Source organism: Haemaphysalis longicornis, unplaced genomic scaffold (assembly GCF_048455015.1).
Source record: "Haemaphysalis longicornis isolate Haplotype H1 unplaced genomic scaffold, Haemaphysalis longicornis Haplotype H1 scaffold_10, whole genome shotgun sequence".
Lineage (NCBI taxonomy): Eukaryota > Metazoa > Arthropoda > Arachnida > Ixodida > Ixodidae > Haemaphysalis > Haemaphysalis longicornis.
The window spans coordinates 56,691,885-56,717,186 of record NW_027526204.1 but is presented as its reverse complement, the minus strand read 5'-3'; the positions used below and the strand labels follow the sequence as shown (position 1 = coordinate 56,717,186).

At 44.9% G+C, this 25,302-nt stretch overlaps 1 protein-coding gene across 8 annotated transcripts in view; it reads right to left on the bottom strand.

Annotated features, from left to right (window-relative positions):
• Window positions 1-25,302, bottom strand: part of LOC144158576 (uncharacterized) — a 58,690-nt gene that overhangs the window by 22,835 nt on the left and 10,553 nt on the right. For 5 of the 8 annotated variants that reach the window (XM_077689554.1, XM_077689553.1, XM_077689549.1 and 2 more), the window contains 2 exons: window positions 14,237-14,287; window positions 12,646-12,772 (listed from right to left, as the gene is read on the bottom strand). The exons of 2 other annotated variants lie outside the window; for them this stretch is intronic. In XM_077689554.1, the coding sequence (XP_077545680.1) occupies window positions 12,646-12,772; window positions 14,237-14,287 (178 nt within the window). Of the gene's footprint in view, window positions 1-1,595; window positions 2,869-12,645; window positions 12,773-14,236; window positions 14,288-25,302 lie in introns of those variants that run through there. One more of the 8 variants, XM_077689546.1, reaches the window with a different exon arrangement.

Below are 25,302 nucleotides of genomic sequence, written 5' to 3'. Positions count from 1 at the left end.
TTTTCGCATTTAAAACACGCTCGAAGGTACGACAGACAATGGACTCCATTGTCTGTCGTACCTTCGAGCGTGACCTTTGTGCGCAGGTGAGACCTGGGCTATCCTCCATGCATCGGCCGGGCTACACCGGAGTCCAGAATTTTTTGGAACAGTGAGCACAGGAAGTGGACCATGGACTCAGCTGCAGATTTGAATATCAATGGGTGGATGCTGTCGGGACCAGGACTTTGAAAAAGGTTAAACTGCATCTAAGACGTCTTCCGGGGTTATTTGTGGGGTAGGCATTTCTGGTGAGACAAGTCCCGCAGGTTGGACTGAGGAAAAATGCTGGCTAAATGCTTCAGCGATGAGGGATTGTGAGATCGTGGTCTGTCACCATTGATGACAAAGGATGGGCACTGAGACTGCCTCCGCTGGGAGTTAATGTACACCCAGAATAGCTTCGGCTCTCTGACCGCTCTACTAGCAATACCTTCAACAAAGCGTTGATGGGCAATACGAACTTATACGAAGCGTTGATGGGCAATACCAAGGACATAGGTTGATTCCTGGCCACGGCGGACGCTTCTGTGGTCGCGGCGAAAAGCAAAAACGGCAGTGTTCGAGATTAAGGTGCACATTAAAGATCCCCAAATGGTCAAAATTACTCCGGAGCCTACCACAACACTCCTCCTAACCTGCGTAGCTTCCCCAAGTTCTACCTCACAATCAATCAAAATCAAAATATGCATCTCAGAGACTAAACACTTAACAAATACCACCCACATTTCATGCACAGAAACAGACTAACAACGAAGAACTGTTTTCAGTTTCACGTTTCCTTTTGCACAGGTGTGGTTTGTCTGACCTAACCAGGCGTCCATTCAAAAACCTCTTGAACAGGTGTAGGAAACTTTTCACCAGCATCTACACTTTATTATGACAAGCTCAAGGTTTTTCTAGTAAATTGGTATGCAAATTTTGCGTTTAAAAAGTGTTCCGGGAGCCCATTTATTCACGCTTAGCCGAAACTTTATTAGTGACGGTTTTATAGCCAAACAAATGATATTGTGCTAATTATCACAAGCGTGTATCCTTAAATGATATACCTCCAGTTTCTAAATAAACCCTTCCAGAGATATTTCAGCCTTCAGGCTTCGAATAATTGTTCCATTGCGCGTAAGGCCGAGGCATATTTTTAGTGATGATTTTGCCACATAAAGAGCACATTGGCTTTCTCTCAATATGCGATCACATTTGTATTGCAATTTGTGTGCCATTGCACACTATCTGCAATTATTTGTTTTGTCAGTGTGGACAAATCAATTGCAACTAGCAAGTTTCTGTTAGGCAACTGTTTTCGAGACATGATTCAAAGGCTTTGTGCTAGTATGCACTTTGACAAGTGGATGTTGGTGAGGGAAGCTTTCTTTGGTAGATTCCAGTAACACTGGCATAATAGTAACACTGGCTCAGAAGCTGTTGTTTTTGAAACAAAACACGTTTGAAATAAGCTGCAGTCATGGAATTTTTTTCATGCTAGAAATCTCCTGATATACCAAGCGCACTTAATTGAAAATGTGGCATAAGAGACAAAATACAGCATTTTACAAGAATGCAACTATATAATAAAACTTTATTGCAAGGTAGACCTTTTGGAACAGGTATGACACACATGGAGCTTTAGAGCAATGTGCAGTTTGTTATGGGTAATGAAGTCTTGTTGCGAAAGTTTAGACAAATGAAGCAGAGAACAGGGTCACAAAAATCACAGGGCTACAACTAGGGCTTTCACCAAAGTGCAATCTTTCATGACTAAGCCATGGCTTCTACAAATTAAGCTCTTCTGACAGGAGCTGGGAACAGGGCTTGCCACCAGAGTGTAATCTTTCATGAATAACTAGGTTGCAGCGATCAGTAAAGCCTTTGTGACAGATGTTACACAGGTAGGGCTTCTCTCAAGAGTGGGATCTTTCATGCTCAACAAGGTAGGATTTTTGAGTAAAGGTCTGCTGACAGACACTACACACATGGGGCCTCTTACCAGAGTGCCCTCTCGCATGCTTAACCAGGTCACTTTTTCTAGCAAAACTCTTCTCACAGATGCTACACACATGGGGCCTCTCGCCTGAGTGCGATCTTATATGCCTGACCAGGTCGCCTTTTTTAGTAAAACTCTTCTCACAGATGGTACAAACATGGGACCTCTTACCAGAGTGCACTCTCGCATGCTTAACCAGGTCACTTTTTCTAGCAAAACTCTTCTCACAGATGCTACACACATGGGGCCTCTCGCCTGAGTGCAATCTTTCATGCCTGACCAGGTCACCTTTTTTTGTAAAACTCTTCTCACAGATGGTACAAACATGGGGCCTCTCACCAGAGTGCAATGTTTCATGCTTAACCAGGTGACTTCTTCGAGTAAAGCCCTTCTGACAGATGCTGCACAGGAAGGGCCTTTCACCAGAGTGCAATCTTTCATGCGAAACTAGGTTCCGTCTTTCATTAAACCCCTTCTGACAAATGCTGCACCTGTGGGTCTTCTCATCTGAGTGTGATCTTTCGTGCCTAAGCAAGGCAGTTTTGAGAGTAAAACTCTTTTGACACATACCACACACATAGGGCTTTTCGCCAGAATGAGATCTTTCATGAGAAACAAGGCTATCTCGTTTACGGAAACTCTTCTGACAGATAGTGCAAACGTAGGGGCGCTCGCCGGTGTGAGCTCTCATGTGAACGTTAAGGTTGTGTTTTCTAGGGAAGGCTTTCTTGCAAACAGGGCAGATGAACTGCATCTTGTTTGGACACAGTTCAACGTGAGTTGTTTGGTTGTTACGCTGTTGACAGGGCAGGCAGGAACAAAGCTTCTCTCCAAACTGCATTTCCCCGCTGTCATTGGAAAAAACCAAAATGGGCGAAATAAGACAGGTTAAACAAACTTGCATAGACACACCGTTAGAAAAAGCTAAAGGGAAACTGATCGGCTTAAAGGGACCCTGCAACACTTACCATCGAGTACTATAAATGTATTTTGGGGTAAAGTCTATTGTCTCAGCAATATCCTCCCGCAAGAATTATGAAAATCTGTTCACTATCACCGAAACTATGAGCGATGAGAAATTGCGCATAATCTTTCCCTCTCAACTCGACCGCGGACAATGCGACGAAAGCTGTGAGCTTTCTCTCGGAGAGGGGGGCGGCTCACGCCGTTCTCTTCGGCGGCCTTGATATATCACAGGCCGGGAAGTTTTCTCCTTTCCTCCACAACGTGGAGGGGCCTATTTCTGGTCCGGTGCCACAAAAAAGCAGGCATGGGTACCTGCTCGCAAGCACGCGCTCGGGCGGGTACCTGCGGGGCCTTTTTGAAGCAATAAATGTTTGTTGTCGAGTGTTCCTTTTGAAAGGGAGGTATTGAGCTCATCACTCAAACTATGCACGCAATCAAAACACAAAAGAAATGGCAAAACTGCGCCTACAGGTTCAGGCATACAAGAGGCTCATACATAGCGCTGACGACAGCGGAAATGGGAGAAATTAGCCGCAAAGTTGACCAGTGACAGCCGATCGGACAGCCATGGCCTTAGAGACGTCGCTTAGGCCATGCCAGGGGTGCATAATGAGAAGTGAAGAGAGCGCGGTTGGTTTTTCTGAATCTTTCACAACGATTCGCACGCTCACCGCTTTCTGTGCACATGTAAAATTTGGCTCAGGTATTCCTGGCAGTGTAATCTAAACGTGGCACAGGTTTACTTGCGCTGCTCAAAGAGTGTTACAGGGTCCATTTAAGAACAGTTTTGCGGCCAATAAAAGCATATTGTTCGGGCAAACATTCTCACAGTGTACCAAGTTAGCAGGGCGCAAGGACTGTGCAAAATGCAGTTTTTCCTGGTCTTTTTTGAAAACCTTGATGGCATGCACCTTAAAAGGATCACCGATTGCGAAAAGTGACTGCTGTTGTCACGATTAACATACATAATGCCAAAACGGCCATTACTGTAATGCCAAATTCTTGTTACCACTACTCAGAAGTAGACACTTTTGGGTTGATGTGGAATCTGAACCCTGCAAATGTGTACTTGCTTTGTATCTTACAGGAGTACTGACACCAAATTTTGACTCCTAAAAAGTGATAGAATTGGCTTCAGTAGTTTGTACAGATGCCTCGCAGAAATTTTTGCAGCGATCCGAGGCCGGAATCACATCTAAAATCGATTCTGATTGTCTCGGCTGCGAGCTTCCACAAATCGGCAGCACTAGCGAAATCGCTTTCGGCGTGACGAAGAATTGGCCGGCGTGTCTGGCCGGTTCAGGGTGACGTCTTATAGTTGTTTTCAGAACCGGAAACGATATCCTGCACTGCTGTTGTCGGTGGTATTTGTTTGGGCAGGAGACGTGGGTGTACCTGTGTGAGCAGTGCTAGTAAACTTTGCGCACTTTGCGTGTTCGACGTCTTTGCTCTTCAGTTCGTGGCCGGCGCATGGTGTTCCCTTGCACTGGTGCCAAAAACTGTGCGGTGTTTTATCTGAGCGGCCTGTGCACGTCGCCGAGCTCGCCAAAGTTCTGCTATGGCAAGCTCGTGGAATGAGAAGTACTGCTCAGTGCAAGCCTGTCCGAACAAATCCACAACGACACCAAGATGCATTATTTTCCACGCGTTGAGATGCAGCGGTAAACGTGGACTGAGTTCATGCGTGGTGGTCGCCGCAAGAACTGTCGCCCAAGCCAGCGGGCTCGGCGTTGCTCGGGTCAGCTTGGGTGTTTGGAACTTTAGGCCTAGTAGCGTGGCGAATATTTGATCACCGCTATCTGTACAAGTACGAATGACCATCCCTTACACCAATTTTCACCACATTATCATCCCCTTTTTCGCAAGTGGAGCTTTATTTTGGCGATAATTGTCGTTCCAGCGATCGGTGACCAAGAAATCTGCCGTGGCCTGTTTTGATTCTACCACGCAGGTGGCCCATCTTTCGGCCGCTCGCCGCACCACGGTGCCAGCAGGGCTGGGTCGGAGCGCTGAACCTCCGCTGCCGGTCAGCGTAGGCTTACATCGCGGCAAATATCTGAACGCCGCTTTCAAATTCAGCGCTGATAACAACCTCTAGCACAATTTTTCACCACACTAACATCTACTTTCTCGCATGTGGAACTCCTTTTTTGTGATCAGATTGATTAGAAGATTAGAAGGGTGGCGACAAGCTGTTGCTATCACGGTCTGTGCCGGTTCGAGCGGCAGTGATGTTAAAAACCGGATTACGGCGAAGACGTCACCGGCCTATAGCTAATTGCCTGGCCAAATAAAGTTGTTCTGTCTGTTTGTTTGTCTGTCTGTCTGTCAGGTGGCAGCAACTCATCCGAGCCTGACGATTCAGACGACATGTTGACCGTGCGGGTGAGTGCGGACCATGTGCAATCGTAGCAGACGATGCGGCAAACGTCCCTGACGTCACAGAAACCGTGACGCAAGATTCGCCGTCCTGCATTTGAATGGCCGTTTGGCGCACGACAACCGAATTTGAAACTGATTCGAATAAATGCGTTACAATTAATTTTACGCTGGCAGCCAACCGCTTTTGGTTCAATTTTTGTAATTACTAGACCACTAGGTATCCTTTCCAGCATAAAAACCGAAAGCGAGAAATTTAGTGTCAGTACTCCTTTAATGTGTGATGTTATAAACAGTAGTGAGCCTCGACAATGTGGTATTAGCAAAATTTAGTTGAGAGCAAAATTTAGTTGAGAGGAGTATCAAAAAGCCCCTTAAAGGAGCCATGAAGACAAAACACAAGTTCGGTTCATTCAAAAGATGGCCTCGTTAAAATCATGCGGACATCAGTTTTAACGTAAACTTCGCTCAAATAAGCTATATAATTAGGAAAAAAAGGAATGGCCATGCGACCTGCTCGCTCATTTCCCACAACAGAACCTATGATATCATACCAGCCTGCTGTACAATTGACAGAGGCCGGCAAAAGCAAATACAAATTCGGCTGAGCTTATAAGCTTGCAGAACGAGCTATTCGCGCTTAAATTTAGGGCACATCTTTTTTTAAAGCAATAGAATGGTGGGACAAACAGTGGAAGTTACGAAAGCACATGTAAACATAGAAGTACTAATGCGCACTGCTGTTGGTACTGCGCGCACTATTCTTATTTTAGCTGCACAGCACTGTGGGGGTTTGGGGTTCTCAGCAACACTGGCCGATTGACGCAAGCAACGGTGTCTTACGTGACCACATTTGTCGAGCCAACACACTGTTTCACGAAACGATTATCTTCTCCCAGAACAAAAACAAGCCAGGTTTAAATACATTCAAAAACAAACCAAAGGCAGAAAATGCCTTGCCTCGGTATGGTGGCGCCATCTAGGTTCAGTAACGTAAAGAAACGCGCGAACGCCACCGTAGGGTACCTCGAGGCCAGCGCCGCCGTACAGGGTGGAGACAACCTTCGAACAGTCCCGTGCTACCACAATTAGGTCAACATGCTTAACAGGTTGTTCGTTTCCCACGAGACCTAGCAAAGCGAAACAAATATGATTCAAACTTCGCCAGTAAACCCCGTTGCGGCGATACTTTTCACGCGGTTTGGATACAATGACTTGCTTCGGTGGCGAGCGAGTTACCCAAAATGGCGGCGCCAGCGTATACGTGTCTCTACCCTGTACGGCGGACGCGTGAATCAAGGCACCCTAAGCTGCAGAGCGGTCAGTTCCTGTGATGTCATTGCAGAACACGAAAACAAACGATTTAGCGGGAAAATAAAAATTTTAACTGAAATTGATTAATTTCTTGTTGAGAACCAGTTGGGCTTGTTGGTACATAGTTAAAATGGTTGCAGCGCAGAAACGACGACGGACGAGTAAGGAACAGACGGGACGAGCGCTAACTTTCAACTACTTTATCTGAGAAAACACATGTAATATACACCGGTCAGGAATAAAAAACCCATAAGCAAGTAATCGCTAAAAGTGCACACACGCAAGTGCACAAAACACACTTGGCACTAGGTAATCATCGCCGACATGAAAAGTCACGCAGGAAGTCCAATTCTTTATGCGTCAGAGCCTCTGAAGGCGCACTTACACAGTGTTCCTTCAGCCTGGCTATCTCGGCAGCTTCGATAATCTCCCGAACCATCTTGTCTTTGTGCCTGGCCAAAATGCGGGTGCGTGTAAAATCGGGAATGCAGCCACAGTCACGGCAGTGGATACCATGAAGAAGAAAGAGAAAGACGAGGCTCCTGGAATCCGCGTGCACACCTTGGGAGTGCAGTCTCTACCCCCGCCGGTGCAAGAAGTGCTCAGCCACGGACCAAAGTTCGCCGTTGAGCCAAAGAAGACAGCCCCAGAACTTCTAGCCCTGGTGCATAAGGTGGCTAAACCAATGACGGACGCTGAACGAGACAGGTGCGTGTCGGAGGGTGTTGATTGTGTGTCGCGTTTTAGAGCTAGACAGAGTGTTTTGCCAGTAGGTCGCGCTGTGTCGTATTTGAGGAGCCACTCACTTTCACTGCTCACTGCTGATAAAGAGGGCGGCTTTGTTGTCCTTCCCGCCGAGTTGCACAAGTCCAAGGCGCTGGATTCTGTACACGCGCTATTTGATTGCCATGACCTTTCCTTCATTTCTAAGGCGAAGGCCGCTGCCAAGAAACTTTGTACGAGGTTAGGGCTTGATTCCCTTGTTCGTTCGATTCAGTCTAGCACGAAACCTTACCTCGACATTTTCTTTACTGCCAAGACCCATAAACCGGAGTGCCCCTTTCGGGTGATAATTTTGGAGAAAGGTACATATCAGAAGGCAATTGCTCTTTTCCTACAAGGAAAACTGAAGCTGCTGGCAGTGGACGATCCGTTCTTGGTGAGATCTTCTGACGAAGTAATAGAGTTTTTGCGTGACAATCCTAATTCCGACCTTGTAGGTGCTTCTATAGACGCTAAAGATCTGTACTACTCCATACCTCAACGTGAGTTGTTGGAGTGCGTCGAGAATAGTATCGACTCATATGGTGCAATCGCGTTTCAGAATGCGTGCGGTGTGTCAGTGCTGGGCTTTCTGGAGCTGCTGGGCCTGTACCTGAAATCCACGTGTGTAATGTATGATGGGTGCGTCTACCTTCAAAAAACAGGCGTTTGCATCGGCTCATGCCTAGCGCCAGTCTTGAGCGACCTGTTTCTAGCAGAGAAGGATAGAGTTCTCGCGCGCACTTTGGAGGGCACTTGTGTTCGGAAAGTGTTTCGCTACGTGGATGACTATCTGATTCTTTGTGACACTGGGCTACACCCTCTACATGACTTCGTACTCGATGTGCTCAGGAGCTTTCGGCAGTGCCTTGAGCCTTTGGAGGTCACCCACGAGGTGCCTGAGAATGGCTCGATCAGGTTCCTGGATCTGACGCTCGCGTTTTGCAGAGGCCACGTTTGCTGGAAGTATGAGCCTAGGGCGAACAAACCGTTACTGCCTAACAAGTCTGCGCACTCCAAACTTGTTAAGAGGGGTGTTGCTAACTTGTGTTTAGGCAATGCTTTGAAGAAATCCTGCCACCATGCTATGCGTACCAGCCTGTATCAGCAAGTGGACCGCTTGTCGTCAGCGGGGTATCCTACAAATCTGGTCGTGTCTGTTGCCGAGCGCTTGAAGAAGCAGTTGAGCAATGTGCCTAGTCAGGGGGACCTAACCGAAAAAGATAAGAAAAAGGTAGTGGTCATCCCATACATTCATGACGTGTCCCACCGCCTCAAAAAGGTAGGAAGACGTGGGAACGTCAATGTCGTGTTCTCCGCACCTAACAAATTGGGGGCGCTTTGCAAACGCGTCAATGGAGGCACGAGGGAACCCCAATCCTGCTCTGTTAATCACAAGAATAGGTTTGTCGAGTGCAACCAGGGCGTCGTCTACTCGATTCCCTTGGTCCGCGATAAGGGGTTTGTGACTTGCGATAAGGAGTATGTGGGTCAGACGGGCCGCTGCACGAACGACAGGCTCCGCGAGCATGATTACAACGTGACTCGTGCCGTGAGTGGCCACCTCGGTATCCACTGCCGTGACTGTGGCTGCATTCCCGATTTTACACGCACCCGCATTTTGGCCAGGCACAAAGACAAGATGGTTCGGGAGATTATCGAAGCTGCCGAGATAGCCAGGCTGAAGGAACACTGTGTAAGTGCGCCTTCAGTGGCTCTGACGCATAAAGAATTAGACTTCCTGCGTGACTTTTCATGCCGGCGATGATTACCTAGTGCCAAGTGTGTTTTGTGCACTTGCGTGTGTGCACTTTTAGCGATTACTTGCTTATGGGTTTTTTCATTCCTGACCGGTGTATATTACATGTGTTTTCTCAGATAAAGTAGTTGAAAGTTAGCGCTCGTCCCTTCTGTTCCTTACTCGTCCGTCGCCGTTTCTGCGCTGCAACCATTTTGATTAATTTCACAGTGAATAAAGCATCGTCTGTATCCGGGCAAGCACTGGAAGCACTATAAAACATAAAATTTTTCGAACAAGAAAAACTTGCATTTTCTCATCATGGCTCCTTTAAGAATTAACGGCCAATTCTAAAATAGCACTACACATTTTTATTCAATTGTTTTTTATCTACAATGCCATTTCTGGTATCACACTGAAGGATACATACAAAAAACTATACAATGCAGGCAAAAAAAAGCAGGTTAACAATGTACACTCTGAATAATACCTGCATGCACACTTCTTCACAATGGCTTCTCAAATGCTTCGTTATGAATAATGCTCAGTGTTATAGGGAGCGTGCAACACCCAAAGAAGGCAGTGTGCTACGCCATGTCGGCGCCGCCACCGGCCACCTTGGCATGCCGTAGTGAGAGAGCTTCGCCGCAGCCGTCTGCTAGACCAGCGTTCGGCATGGCGAACAGTGTAATTCAACTGGCTGGATTTTGGCGCGTCGACTGTTCCGGATTTTTCATTGACTCCAATGAAGAGGCGGGTGTCAACCTTTCGGACGGCAAGCACATTTTCAATGTGTTGGAGGAACAAGACGGCGCACAGATCACCTTTGTCAATTTTCGCTTCATATGTCAAGCAAGTGAAACAAGAAGCCTTACGTCATCACAATTCATGCGGGTAACCATTTTTATTTCACTTTAACAGTCTCCTTGTCAATTAGCAAATGGAAGTCAATTAGCAAATGGATTGACGCAAGTAGCCCATCCATCTTTGTCTAGCGAATACAAACGGTTCCTATTTCATTTTTGTGTACGTGTGTACTACCACATGCTTTCATCATCAAGAGTATACTTCTGTGCTTATAAAGCCTGCTTAACAAATTCAGTGTTCAGCTGCATGATATGATCAGCAAAAGAAACATTTACTCTGTGCAGGTGTCACATTGAAAGACCCGACTACCGTGTTCTGGAGCGTCCCATTTTGCAGTATTCCGCAGGGTTTACGTTTCTCGAGGTGTAAGTGTTGAACTTTCGCTGTCAATGTAAAAATGTTGAAACAGCCTCTTTTAACATCTCTCTTCTTTACCTTTCACGCTTAACTTGTTCAATCTTCTATGTTAGGATAGGCAGTTAGTAGAAACCTGTATGCAAAGCTCCCAGCCAATCACCCAGATGGGGAAAAGGTATAGTTGCGTGAACATTTGAAACGTCTCATACTTCGCGAACAACAATTCGATCCTCAGCACGGATTTAACGTTCAAAATATTTGAAGTTTGAGGAATAGAAATAACTCTGAAGCACGTACATGCCACCTGAAGGTTCACTGCACATCATGCCTTCTTTGGCTGGCTTTTTTGCATCACGCCAAAACTTTTTAAAATGCCTAACACATCTGAGCATTGAGTGGAACAAGTGTATTCTAACCAGGGGCAAAATCAGAAGTGGTGTCTAGGTGTGAAAATGCACCGCAAAATTTTCCCGAGCACCACATTTCCCCCTCCTCCTCCTTTTGGCATTTTGTTTGCTCACTTGCTATTAACACACTGCACTAATACATTAAAATGTAAAAGCAAAAATAAGGAGCGTTGGTTTGCTATTAGTGTGCAGTAAGGCTCTGCTTGTTCTTCATTAAGCGCACTCACCAAGAACGAAACAAATCATGATCACCAAACATGAAATGACGAGTGCTGAACTCGTCTGCTCATATTTCTTTTACTCAAATCATCCGCACAGGTGACTTCATTGGCATGCGCTGTTGCTAGTAAACGAAAGTTTGTACAGGTGACCAATAAATACGGTGGCTTGCAGCGAGTGATAGCAAACCGCTACGACTAAAAAAAAAACCAATCTCCGCAGTACAGACACAACAGGAGGCAACACTGACACTCGCAGTCACCAACCTAATGCACGCTCATTCAATCAACTGGGAATGGCAGACGAGATTCCCAGACATGCAAATCATTAGCTGATAAGAAGTAATGAAGGAAACAGACTGAGCTTCCATAACAGATGTCTCTAGCTATCCTACGCCTTTTTTGGTAGGCCAGAGGAAAAATCATAGGCACATAAAATGGCGATCTTGGATCCATTGATGCCTTACTGCCAGCGAAGTAGGCACTGCATATTCTGGTCCACTTTGACGGCTGCCATTCACTTGCATCAGCTCTATATAAAAAATTACGATTGTATTCCACACACAAACGAAATGCCAACAACCACTAACTTCACGTAGCGCACACAGTGCATCCGTAGCGTTCAGTAATCCTGAAGTCACTGCTGGCTTGAAAACAGCACAAATTTCATTTCCGACGAGAAATTTTCAGAATAATGTGCACAATTCATGATGCAAGTCCCTACGTAAGAATCTCTAAGCTGTACGTTCGGCTGCCCAGCACACAGTGTGGGAAGTACCCACGAGGGCAGTGCCAATGTTCTGTTGCACGCTCCCTAGAACTAGCAGGGCATACCATTCCCAAAGAGTCCTAGGAAAAGAGAATACTTAAATAACTCAGCTTCGCTTCTATGCTGAGGTTTTTAGTGATTGTGGTCTATTCGCTGCAACAGTTGTACAGTTGTCAAAGCATTTTGCCCAATTCTAGGACTGACACAAAAATACTCATCTGCAAATCTCAAATAATTCAGGTATTACCCATTGATATGCAATCCCATTGTTTCCCAATTCTGTTATTTAAATGATTTCAAAAGAGAATGTGTTGCCACCTCGCTAAATATTGATATGCTAAGCGCTGCAGCAAGGCAGGTAGCAAAACAAAAAGAAATTCGCACAACGGCTTCAACATAGCAAGCACTGAATTTCACACTTTTCTACCTTGCCACGTTCTCTCGCTTTGCCCACGATCGCCTGAATGCCTGAAAGGATGCTTCTGTTCTTTCATTGCAGTGCTGCTTACTAGCCAAACTAAAACAGAACTTTTACAGAAAAGTTCCCATAGCATCCTTGGTAACCTTTAGGTTGCTCTATTTGCAAACGAAATGTTATTATTTAGGGATTTGGAACTTTTTTGTTGAGACTATATTTGTGTCAGTATACGTGCGTAACGCTTATTGTAGCTACCGGCGGTCCTTTGGCTATTGTCCCTATTTCCATATCTTTTGGTAGAGAAGCCTGCTCCACTAAATTTCCTTTACTAGATCTTTTCAGTTGAGAAAAATGACTTGCTGTTTTAAGCCACGGCTCACTACTGCGTTAATGTTCTGCAGGCCACAATATTGCAAGCATTGCAACCCACCTTGTGTTGCCAGAATGTAGGTCGCAGGAGCCGATGTGAAGGCCAGCGTCCACAGCAATGTATCCACCATCTTGTGAAGAAGCGAATTTCATTGGGGCACAAACTTGGGCGTTGTCCTCATCCAGAACTGAAAACATCAAATGTAAAGGCTGCTGAAAGCATTGAACATTATGCAAACCCTCTGGAAGAAGCTATACATGAATGCACTCATCATATTTTGCCTACAAGTTACACTTGGTGATACTAGAGAACTGTCAAGTGGTTCAGGAAATGCTTATTTATGCAGTAATTGAAGCACGAATGCTGACAACAAATTCTTGCCTTGTCTAGAAACAAGTTTGAAGGATGGGGTCATGCAAATTATCGCACCAAACGGATAGAGTACGATGTCTGATGCAGCTACCCGTGCCAGTGTTTCCTGCACACAAGCAAATGGGATTACTTTCGCTACATTTGAATTTCCCTGAAAACTTAATTCAATGGTAGTCTATGATATTGCTTGAACATTATAGGTACTTCGTTAAATCGTGACATTTTGCATAAAAAGTGCTTCAACAGCGGAAATACTCTGTAGCTTACAAAGTCACACACATTCCTTTTTTATTTTGTGACATTAGGCCAGCGCAGTATCTGCAGACCTCCCTTCTACTGTGGCACACAGCGCTACAGAAATGCTACAACTTGTAACCCAATACAGTGTAGAGGGTTTATAAAGTAACCACTTATAGTGCGAGACAAGATGTAACATGGTTTTTTGTGACAAACAGTTTGCCTCCCAAGAAACCCCAAGTATAAGCAAACCACATAAAATGTGGTTGCCCGAAGCACAATATTATTTGTAGTATGGTTTTTTGGTCGACCAGTGTAGCTGGTGCATGGTTTTAGGGTCTCAAAAAATATAACATGGAAATCCAATGCATGGCATACTCCCTTCTCTCCTGTAACTTATACATAGAAAAGGAAACAAGGCACCTTTTAGTTAACACATTCTGTCAGCCCAAACATCATAATCAACTGTTCTTCCTCTCGGTACCCCTCTGGAGATAGTGAGCCCCATGTTTATGATACACTGTTTTTGTTAGAAAATTGTGCTGATAAGCAACTACCCTTGCTGTTTTCAAACATCTGGAGATAGCGAGCCACATTGCTTGATGTTCGCTTTACTGTACGTTGTGCTGAAAAGCAACTGGTTTCGGCATACCAAATGCGAGGTGAAAAAAAAAACACCCAGCTCCCGTTCTTATCACGTCTTCTGGCCTAAGACGGACTTTTACCATTCCTGTGGAATGTATTGTTCTGGAGACTAAGAAATGCAACCATGCTGCTTCAAAACACAAAGTTAAAACTGTAGCAGCAGCAGATGCAAAAAAACGAAATAAAGACCATGCCTTTGTTTTTACGTGGTATTTGGTAAATTGATGATACACAAAGAATGACTGAAAGGTAGGTTGCACTGTGGTCGGATTTGTTCATGTTCTATTTATAGTGCGGTAACGTTTAGCCTTATATCCGAATTTTCGCGGCTCCTGCAATACACATTACAAGCAGTCTACACTGGACTTCACCAATAGGAATGGTCAAAAAAACTCACCAGTCTCCAAAAAAGCCGCTGGAAACCCTTCCCACTCTTGCTCGAGTGTTCCTGCATGTGAAGCAAAAGCACGTTGTTACTCCAACCACTCGGAGGTTGCAAACGCAGCACATATGCTGTCATTAGGTTACCACAGTGATTGATGAAGGGTGGATATGCATCAGGTGGAAACAAATTACGAATAATAGGCGAAATTTTGCATAATAATGAGGCTGCACCCAATAACTTTTTGCAAATGAAGACCACAAACCTGGTCCCTTCAAGCAATCGGAAACATGAAAACTGATCATGCTCACACACCTGGTGCATGAAGAGCAGGACAAAATGCGCGAGTTTGAAAGTATACTTAGCCATAAATATGGAATATGGAAAGAAACGTTATACTACCTTCAACTATCACATCAGACTCGTTATCCATGTCTCTGACAATTTCAACTCCAACTTGTGCTAACCACTCTAAAAACTGTTGTGTCCAGCAATTTTTTAACGTAGTGGCCAAGAATATTTCAGTAACATTGCCGCGAGCCGTGCATTGTGTTTGTATACTTCCATTTTTGACCATCTGACAACGCCCGGCTGTGTTATCAGTGTTTTAAGCATTGTTCACGTATTCTTTCCATTTTTCTGAATGCCGCATGGGCTACCTTATTCTGATAGGGAGAGTGTTTGGTGCTGACGTCAGTAGCCTAGAATACCTTCTTTGATCTGCAGTGTTTTCGTTGTGTTTGACATTTTGAGAAACAACCGTGCCGAAAGATATATACTTCCTGGATAGCTGCCATGGCATTTGATTCACCGGCACTTATCTGCACACGTCATTTTCTTGACTGATACTTCGCCGTCTGAGTTGTGCGGGAGCACAGGCTTGCTCCAGTAAACTCCCTTTCCTTGAAGAGACCTGTATTTTTTGTATACATGACAATACTTAACTCCTTTATAGATCTTCATTTGTCCACAACATTTGAATATGTTAATAAAATCTATAGCAATCTATGGTGACATGCCATTGCGCCGGCTCAAGTGCTTAAGATACGCGGACTGTTAGCCCCACTAACCTTTTTAATGTATGGTTGTCGTTCTTCGCATTAAACTGGAGAACACATCCTATATTTATTTAATGCACAACATTAAATAAAAAAATGCAAACTTGCCAACACAGGCACACTTTGCGCTAGAGAGAAATGGAAATGATCCCTCAGCATGAAGGCACAGAATATGCGATATAGCCTCATTACACACTCACAAGCTCCGCAACGTTTGTATGAAGCAATAAAATCTCATGTGCCACCCACAAAAATTTCCTTAGAGCTTCAAGCTTTAGAAGTGGCTAGAAAGACAAATTACAAGTTTGGTCCATTAAATAGAAAGCTTCGTCCCAAAAACGACAATACCGATTTATCACACACTTTGAACAAAAGGAGATAATGTTATCTGGTGGCAGAAGTGATGGGGTGATCCATGGTTGATCAACCGCCGCATTGCTTCCACACAAATGTTGATTGATTGCAGGGTTTAACATGCCGACACTACACAGGCGATGAGGCGTGGCAGAGTGGAGGGCTCCGGATTAATTTTTACCCCCTTTGGGATCTTTAACACGCGCCACATTTTCTAGAAAACACATGGGCAGTTTTGCTCTTCCCCTCCATTAGAAAAGCGGTTGCCGTGGCCGGAAATTGAACCCACGTCCTTGTGCTCAGCAGCACAATGCCATAGCCACTGAGCCACCATGGCAGGTTCCTAGGAAATATGTCATTGTTGTCAACCGGAAGATAGGACTGAGCCAGCCAAATGTGAAGGCTTGTCGTAATCTAGAATACCAGCCACAGGCTGCAGCATCCATGACTGTGTGCTACCCGTCTACGCAGCTCTCACACCCGTGGCGTGTTCACATTGCAACAGATTAAGAACTTTCAAACTCCTGCACGAATCTTAAAAAGTGTGTCTCTGGTTCAGTTAGGCGAAGGCCCTGTTACTGTACAAAAAATAGAACTGATGATATCACACTGTTCCTCTGTACATGCAAATGTAATCGATTTGTGCTGTAGTATTTGCTTCTGTGGAATTACATCTTTAGCACGGAGATTTCTCACTTATAGGTATTTTCTTCGAAGCAGGATGGAAAGCTGGGCGAGTTGGATGGAAACAGCGCTTGTCATGTCTCGATTCCTACCTTGTGTATTTCGTCATACCGCACTGTGTTTTCACCATTTTCTTTTAAATTTTGCAAATCATTATAGTGCACATACCGACTGACCACTTTATTACCTATTTATGAATGCATCATTGATCTGGAGAGTTATTTGTTTATCGCTTCCATTGCTACAAACCATAACGCAAACATGCAGTTTGCACAGGGAGCTGGGTGACGTATTTTCCATTCATTCTTGCAATGTTTAAATAGCACTTACAGACACAGCCAATGATTCCCCACCACCATCATTCTCTGGGCTGCTGTTCGATTTAGGCTGCAGATTACGCACTGTTAATTCCAATATGCCTGAACGAGTTCAAGAGAGCCTCCCAGTGTACCAGTTAGCAGGTATAGTACGCAAAAGCACGAGCAAGCCTCCTTTCATTTCCACCCAGTCTCGAACCCCTCACACATTCATAAGCGCACTCCATGCACTACAGATCTACCTAGTCAAGAAATCCAACAGAAGAACTGAGACAGAACATGCGCTTTGTGCTTTAAAGCTTGACTTCAACAGAGGTGTCAGTGAAACAACAATCGAAAAGCCATAAGCAGCCTTTATAGCGTAGCCACTTCACACCGTACTTCATGATAGCAGCCAGAATGATTAATGACTTTTCATGTGCTACACACTTCACGTAGTTCACTACTAATGAATACATGCACGGTTATGGTTACAATCTAGCACAGCTTTTGTGGTGGTATTTGCAGACACCTGCGTGGATGTTTAATGATAATTTAGCTTAGACAGTGGGCTTCAGACAACTGTAGCAGGCTTTAGGACCAGCTCCGTGAAAACGTACTGAAATAGAACTCCCACAGAAAGGATTTCTTATGAAACATGCACCGTCGCTCCACAGCCGTGCTCGCGACGAAACCCTACCGGACGCTGCTTATATATGCCACTTCCTGAGGTGAGACAGCTGAATCAGATTTGGGAGCAGTTTTTCGGGCAGCAAAATCTCAATTTTAGAGCAGAACATTGATTTAAAGCAGAAGAACAACATTTTATATGTCACCTTAAAAGCTTAACCCTTTGAGGGTCGATTTTTTTAACCCAATGCATCCCCCCAAGGATTGATTTTTTTATTGCGGATTTAAATTCTAACAACGAATCTATACCGAGAAAAAATAATCAAAAATTCTTTCGGGTAACCGTAAAGTGACAAAAAAATGATTTGTGTTGTTACATACATGTGGTTTATTATGGCGTTACACAAGAAAAATTCTAAATAAAAACGAGAGAGTAACAAGCCGGCACCTTTTGAGTGAATCAAAATCAGATAGACATCAGTTTTGGGGGTCAAAAAGCGGGAAGCGCCCTAAGGACGATACCGAAACCAGCCCCTGCGCGCCCGCCGACACGCGCGGCCAGATGCGAGAGCGATAGACTGCGCACTGCTCATAAAATACAAAAAAAAGAGAAAAGAGCCACATCAGTTTTGCAGGCAACCTTGGTCTGTGGCAGGCGCAAGAAGTGAGAGGTGCCCGGGTACCCGGTGGGCGATACCCAGGGCACCCCCTTGTTAGCAGATGTGCAAGCGGTAGCCGGCGCGCCGATGTAAATCATAAAAAAATAAAAAGAGCCATCAGCGCAAGAAAAAAATGTGACGTATTTCCGAAGTGTGGCAGCACATGCCAAGCATGAGACGTTGGCGAAAAAGGAGCGCTTTTTAAAGATACAAGCTATGCCATACATGTATGTCATTGACAATTTTGAAAGTGTTTGCCGATGCCGTACATGTACGGCCGTGACCCTCAAAGGGTTAAAAAATATTATTTTTGGCAACTGGGGGGGGGGGGGAACAGTGCCCTTTTTAATCGGTTTTGAACATAACACTGAAACAACTTATCAATAAAGTTTTTTCTGCCACAGTATCACAGCGTACAAACTGCACTACCTTTTTACAGATCATTTTTAAATTCTTAGGCTCTATGCATAGATAGCGTTTACGACCGTTGAAAATATCGAAGTGAAAAACTAAGCAATCGTAAGTCATTTTTATTGTCATGTGAATGCCAAAATTATTTTGTAATCCCAGACTCGGCTTTATGCACAAGTGTAGAGCAACGGCAAAAGTAGCGCAAAGCATGGTGACAGTCATCGCATCACACCAGCCCTCCCATTTCAATCCTCAAAGAATCCCCAAGGAGTAATTTGAGTAATGTTGATATATTTAGGCCCATCCCTTTTGGCATTAAATTTCACTTCAGATAGATGAACCACTATTACTAGCGTGCAATAATAGCCAATCCTGATATCGGACACTGCTTGGACATTTTGCAGCGATGTAGCCTGCGCCGCCACTTCTGCAGTGTTGATCATCCCATTGCCGCCGCTCACGAGCTCGCTGTCAAAGGCAGCAATAACTCAGCGTTTTATAATACTGCAATGAGTCCGAAATCTGACTTCAGGACGCACCGTGCCTCATGCTCAAGGCTCAAACACGGTGAACTCGCGGGCACCGCATTGGTTTTGATGAACTCCCGTCTTTCGAGCTGCGCAACTTCCCGCAACAGATCGAACGGCTAAATGTAAACCCAGCCAACCCCTAACCAAAAACATGGTAGAAATGAGAGAAGAGCACTCTGCCTGAACCATGAGCAACTACTTCTCCCAAAGGCGATGTTTTCCAATCTTCACCACACCAAGATGGCGGCACCCAGTATTGTCGTTCTGGAGATATGGTGCTCCGAAAATTGCTGTTTTTTCATCAACTTGCAGAAGTAAATTTGTGCCGCAGTACACATAGGTATTTGGCTACAGGAATTTTCAATGGTTTCTGATGGGAAAACTTTAAAACCTCACGGAATATAACATGCACAACCCGACATTGTGACTTAAAAAATCTATCTCGGGGACAACTTAATGCAGTTTTTTTTATTAAATGATCAATAAAATAAACCTGCACAAACAGCAGAACCTTGGAGGTGGTGGAAAATTACGCCCTCAGTAAGCATTTTGCCACACAGAAACTGACGGGAGCATTAACATCCTTGGCTCTCAGACTGTTTTGGAGCAGTTCAGTGCAATTTTTGCAATTTTCAAGCTTTTGGAGCAGCCTGGTGCAGGAAAACCACATGTATCAAAACTGTGCAACATGCGCATCTGTCTCACCCTTGCCCTTCCCTCTACCACAAAAACACGACGGAAAAGTGTATGCCTGTCATGAAGGAACACATATTCTTCCAGGTAATAGAGCCGGTCAGACTCGTATGAATGCTGCATATAAGTCATGCGATATGTGATCAAAGGTCCGGGACAGACCGTAAGGCAGGAGAAACGACAAATACATTGATCGAATGCAGACAGACATTTTGGAACGCTGCCGCGACGCCAACCGAGATGTTTTCACAGTAACACACGAAATGGTCCAGCCATCATCACCGCTACACTCAATGTTAGTCCACACGAGGCACTGGCATGAGCTGCTTGTATACGCCGCACCTTTCCATGCCACAACTTTGAACGGTGAGCATTATACTGGGACGTAGCACAATACTCGAGCACAAACTTTACAGTTTGCAAAACACGATTACTCCAAGTAAGTCTATCACACACTATGGTGTAGACAGCCACTTTAGGACCATATTTCTGGGTGGTGGAGCGTCGTCATGATTGGCAGTCCTGAAAACACACGTACAAACGATGCCCGATAGCTGTTTAGTGGGTGATTGAAAGTGACATCCGACAGAGTTCCTGGAGATGCATACATGATGCACTCAAGTGTGCATCATGTGTACACAATCAGAACCAACTACTACGGCAAAACACCCCCGCAGGTTCTGGCGCGTTGTAAACCCTAAAAGTAATCCAGACATTATCTTAAACGGTAACAACGGCGTTTCAGTCTCTGATTCTGAATGCGCAGAGCTGCTAAGTCAGGCTTCTTCAAGTGTTTTTACAAGAGAGGATGTTTCATCCGCTCCCATTTTAAATAGTTCATACGCTACAATGCCAAAGATTACTATCAGTGAAGCTGGTATTTTGTGCCTTCTGCAGAAACTGAACAGCCGACAATATTGGCTTTATAATAAAATCCTTACAGCCATATCATTGAGCATCAGACCCTTCTTAAGTGCTCTGTTTTCACAATCGTTGTCTACCGGAACTATACCTCAAGACTGGCTAACAGCTAAGGTTGTGCCTTTTTTCAAATTTGGTGACCGCTCTTCCCCGCTGAATTACACGCCCATTTCCCTAATACAGGGGTGAGACAGCTGAATCAGATTTGGGAGCAGTTTTTGGAGCATCGAAATCTTGGTTTTCGAGCAGAAGAACCTTGATTTGGAGCAGAAGAACGACATTTATTATGTGCCCTTAGGAGCTTAAAAAATCAATTTTTTGGCAACTCGGGGGGGGGAGTGCACTTTTTAATCGATTTTGAACGTACCTAACACTGAAACAGCCTTTCAATAAAGTTTTTTCTACCAGATTATCACAATGTACGAACTTCACTACCTTTTTACAACCCACTTTTAAATCTTAGCCTCTATGCATAAATAGAGTGGAGGTCCATTGAAAATATCGAATTGAAAACGGAATCGTAAGGCCCTTTTATTATGTGAATGCCCAAATTATTTTTGTAATCTCAGACTCGCCTTTACGCACAAGTGTAGACTCGTCACGGCAAAAGTTGCGCAGAACGAGGTGACGCCGTCGTACCCCACCAGCCCTCCCATTTCAATACCCAAGGTGCATGTTTACTACGATCGTAATTTGAGTAACGTTCGTATGTTTAGCCACATCCCTTTTGGCATTACATTTCGCTTCAGATAGATGAACCATTATTACTAACATGCAATAATAGCCCATCCCGCTACCGGACACTGCTTTCACATTTTGCGGCGATGTAGCCTGCGCCGCCACTTCTGCAGTGTCGATCGTCCCATCCCCGCCGCTCGCAAGCTTGCTGTCAAAGGTAGCAATAACTCGGCATTTTAAACAACGGAATGAGTCCGAAATTTTACTTCAAGCGGGCACCGCACCTCACACTCAAGGCCGAAACACGGCGAACTCGCGGGCACGTTGTTTCGGATGAACTCCCGTCTTTCTACCGTATAAACCGGAATATAGGTCGAATTTTTTTCCAAAAAAATCCACACAAAAGTCACTTCTCGTCTTATATAGCGGTCATTGGAAGAATGTAAATCGTTGTCTGGCAACAATGTGCAAGCGTAGTCCGTCGCCATCGCCATTCGTGTCGGACTACTCTCTCGCACTATCAGCCTTTATTTGATTTCGCTTTTCTCCAGTTTTTCGTCTTTTGCTCGTGTATTGTGCGTGCGTGCGTACATTTCTGTACGTCTCTGTTCCGAGATGAGTGGCAGCAGTCGACGCCAGTTCACCACGGCGTTTAAGCCGACAGCGGTTGAGTCACCGAGCAGAATGGAAATATGGCGATATGGCGGCACAACGCCAGTTAGGCGTTTCGGAGAAAAGTGTGCGGTACTGGAGGAGCCAGAAAGCTAACCTGTGCGCATGCAACCCCCCAAACCGATCGTTCCGTGGACGTCAAGCGGTGCACCCCGAGTTGGAGAACGTGGCGGACTTCATCCGGGAACTTCGCTCACAATCGCTCCGGAGGCCATGCGCGGACCGGCTCCGCGAACTGTACAATGAGTGGATAGCCGGCGACAACAAAAAGACCTATACGGGCCGGTTGCGACCGTGTCAAGCTGGGTGTCCTTCTCTGGGCAGTCGCTGCCCGACGACATGGTTACACGAGCGTTCAGGAAGTGCTCCATCAGCAACGCGCCTGATGGCCTGGAAGATGACAGTGCGAAGCAGTCATCCTCGGACGACTCTGAGAGCTCGGACGAGTGACTTCGGCAGGCATAGTGAGTGGCAGTGACGGACGGGCGTCGAAAATAAATATAGACATTGTGAGTGCGCTTCTGTGCCGAATTATTTTTTTTGTCAACTTTTCCCACCTCAAGGTAGGGGGTCGACCTATATACCGTGTCGACCTGTAATCCGGTTTATACGGTAGTCGCGCAACTCCCCGCAATAGATCACGACTAAACCCAGCCACCCCCATAACCAAAACCACGGAAGAAGTCGGCGAAGAGCACTCTGCCTGAACCACAAGCAACTGCTTCACTCGGCGAGCGGCCATGTTTTCCAATCTTTCCCACCCACCACCACAAGGTGGCGGCGCCCAGTAATGTCGTTCAGGAGATCCGGGGCTCCTAAAATTGCCGTTTTTTTTCAACACCTTGCAGAAGTAGTTTGCCGCCTCAGGGCACATAAGTATTTTTTCTACAAGACTTTGCAATGGTTTTCAAAGGGACTTCCGAAATAATTATCTCGGCGTTTTTTTTATTGGATGATCAATCAATTAAACCGTTACAAACAGCATCACCTTGCAGATGCTGGAAAAGTATGCCGCCAGTAAGCGTTTTCCCCCACTGAAACTGACGGGAGCGTTAAAATACTTGGCTCTCAGACCGTTTTGGAGCAGTTTGGCGCAATTTTCCAAATTTTCAAGCTTTTGGAGCAGCCTGGCGCAGGAAAACAAATTTGTATCAAAACTGCGCAATATGCGCAGCTGTCTCACCCCTGCTAATACCATATGTAAACTCATACACAGTCAAGTCATAAACTATTTGGAAAAACATAGAATCATTTCTAATTGTCAACACGGTTTTCGTAAGGGTTATTCCTGCGACACCCAACTTGCCGGTTTTGTTCACGATCTTCACAAATCCATGGATGCCGGATACCAGGTCGACACGTTTTTTTTTGGATTTCACTAAAGCTTTCGATCGCGTTCCTCACTACAGATTATTACTAAAACTAGCACAACTTAACCTTCACCCGGACGTTCTTAGATGGATTAAAGCTTTCCTATACTCCAGGTCCCAATTCACCTTCGCTCTGAATGTAAATTCTTCCTCTGTTCCGGTAAGTTCTGGCGTCCCCCAGGGAAGCGTCCTTGGTCTTCTACTTTTCCTTGTCCATGTTAATCATCTTCCCAACTCTGTATCTTCTCAAGTTAGATTGTTTGCAGATGACTGCGTAATATATCGTACCATTCCCTCCGACCGTTCAAGCTTGCAATCTGATCTGGACAAAATTAATCTCTGGTGTTCAACCTGGCTTATGTGACTAAACATTTGTAAAACTAAGTTTATGTCCTTTACTAACGCTACTAACTGTATTCCCCCTTATTACTCCTTGAATAATGCACCACTTGAGTTGACATCTTCTTACAAGTACCCTGGCCTTCACTTTCAGAACGATCTAACATGGGAGCATCACGTCGAACTTACTCTTGCAAGCCCTAACCGTTCGCTTGGGTTGCTAAAACGTAATCTAAAACAGGCTCCATCACAGTTAAAAAAGATTGCTTTCACCACTTTTTTTCACCCTAAATTAGAGTATGATAGTGCCATTTGGGACCCTCATCAAGCTTACATCGTATCAAATAAGGAATCCGAGCAAAACCGTGCTGCTCGGTTTATTTACTCTGATTATTCTTCCTTTTCCACCGTCACTAACTTGAAAAACCATGCTGAACTAGTTGATTTGGCCCTTCGCCGCAAACACGCGTCATTATCGCTTTTTCACAAGCTTTATAACCACCCATCACTGCGTGAAAGTTTTTTTGAAAGCCCCTCAGCTCTCTTTCCCCGAAGCGATAACCTCAATAAAGTTAAACGCCCACAATGTCATTCACTTCGTTTCACACAATCATTTATTGGCATGAATTGCCAGCCTATGCTGCCACCGAAAAAGATTCCAATAAATTCTTGCAGCTCTTGCACACTACGGTCACTAACTAGAATTTTTTTCTGTAGTTTTTACCTATTGCATAAATTGTAGTAGTAGCCTGCATACGTTGTTCTTGCTCTTGCTGCAGGCAATTTCTGCATATGCTGCCACTTGTTATGCTCTCTGTTCTTTGTTTTTACGTTATATTGTTTTCTTTTTCAGCCAATATTATGGGCGAAAAAGTGTCAAGCAAATTTTAGAGGTCTTATGAGCTATGTTCCTAATTTATCTGATTGTTTAACGATTGTACAACGCGGTATGGCTGTAGGTTGTGTTTATTGTTTCTTCCCTTCGTTGCAGCTAACTACTGGTTATAGTTTGTCATGTATTTTTTTCAGTATTTCTGTATATTGTTGTCTTGCCCCCCTCCCCTATGTAATACCCTCGCCTAGAGGGCTTTTAGGGGTACCATGAATAAATAAATAAATAAAAAACAGCACTCACTCGCGATGAGCCACACTCACAGAACTTAGATACCAGCAAGTACCACCAAGGACAATGCAGCCCACTTCAACTAAGACATCCCTCAAATATATAGAGATGGCCCCCATCCCACGGCACATGGACAAAAAAAAAAGAGTTCATCTTGACGAGTGATTAGAGCGGCATTTTATTCAAAGAAAGTTGTAAGAGCCCCACCAAAAGGATACATTACCTGATGCAGGCAACAAAGAGCAGATGTGTACAATAGTGTATACAAACGTCAAATAGGACCAATGATTAATACTTAATTCCGCAAAAAGCTAAAATGCTAGCCATAGCTATACCCCACCATGTTTACAGCTGTCTACATGGAATCCAAGGGTCTGGCGGAGCACGTCCGTACCCTGAAACCTGACTCCCCATATTATCAAACTTACAGTTCCTTCATGGCAAGCTGGAGTACCGACCCCCATTGTTTGACAGAGAAGTACAAATGCTGCCCAGACAAGCCCAAACAAACACAGCACAAACATCAGTGTGGTTACACTGCCTACTACACGGCACCACCAGCCCATCCTCCCGGCACTGCCACTGCAACACCATACTTAACCAAGAACATATCCTGTGGAAATGCACACACACATTAGCACTGAGAACACATCACTTTAACGA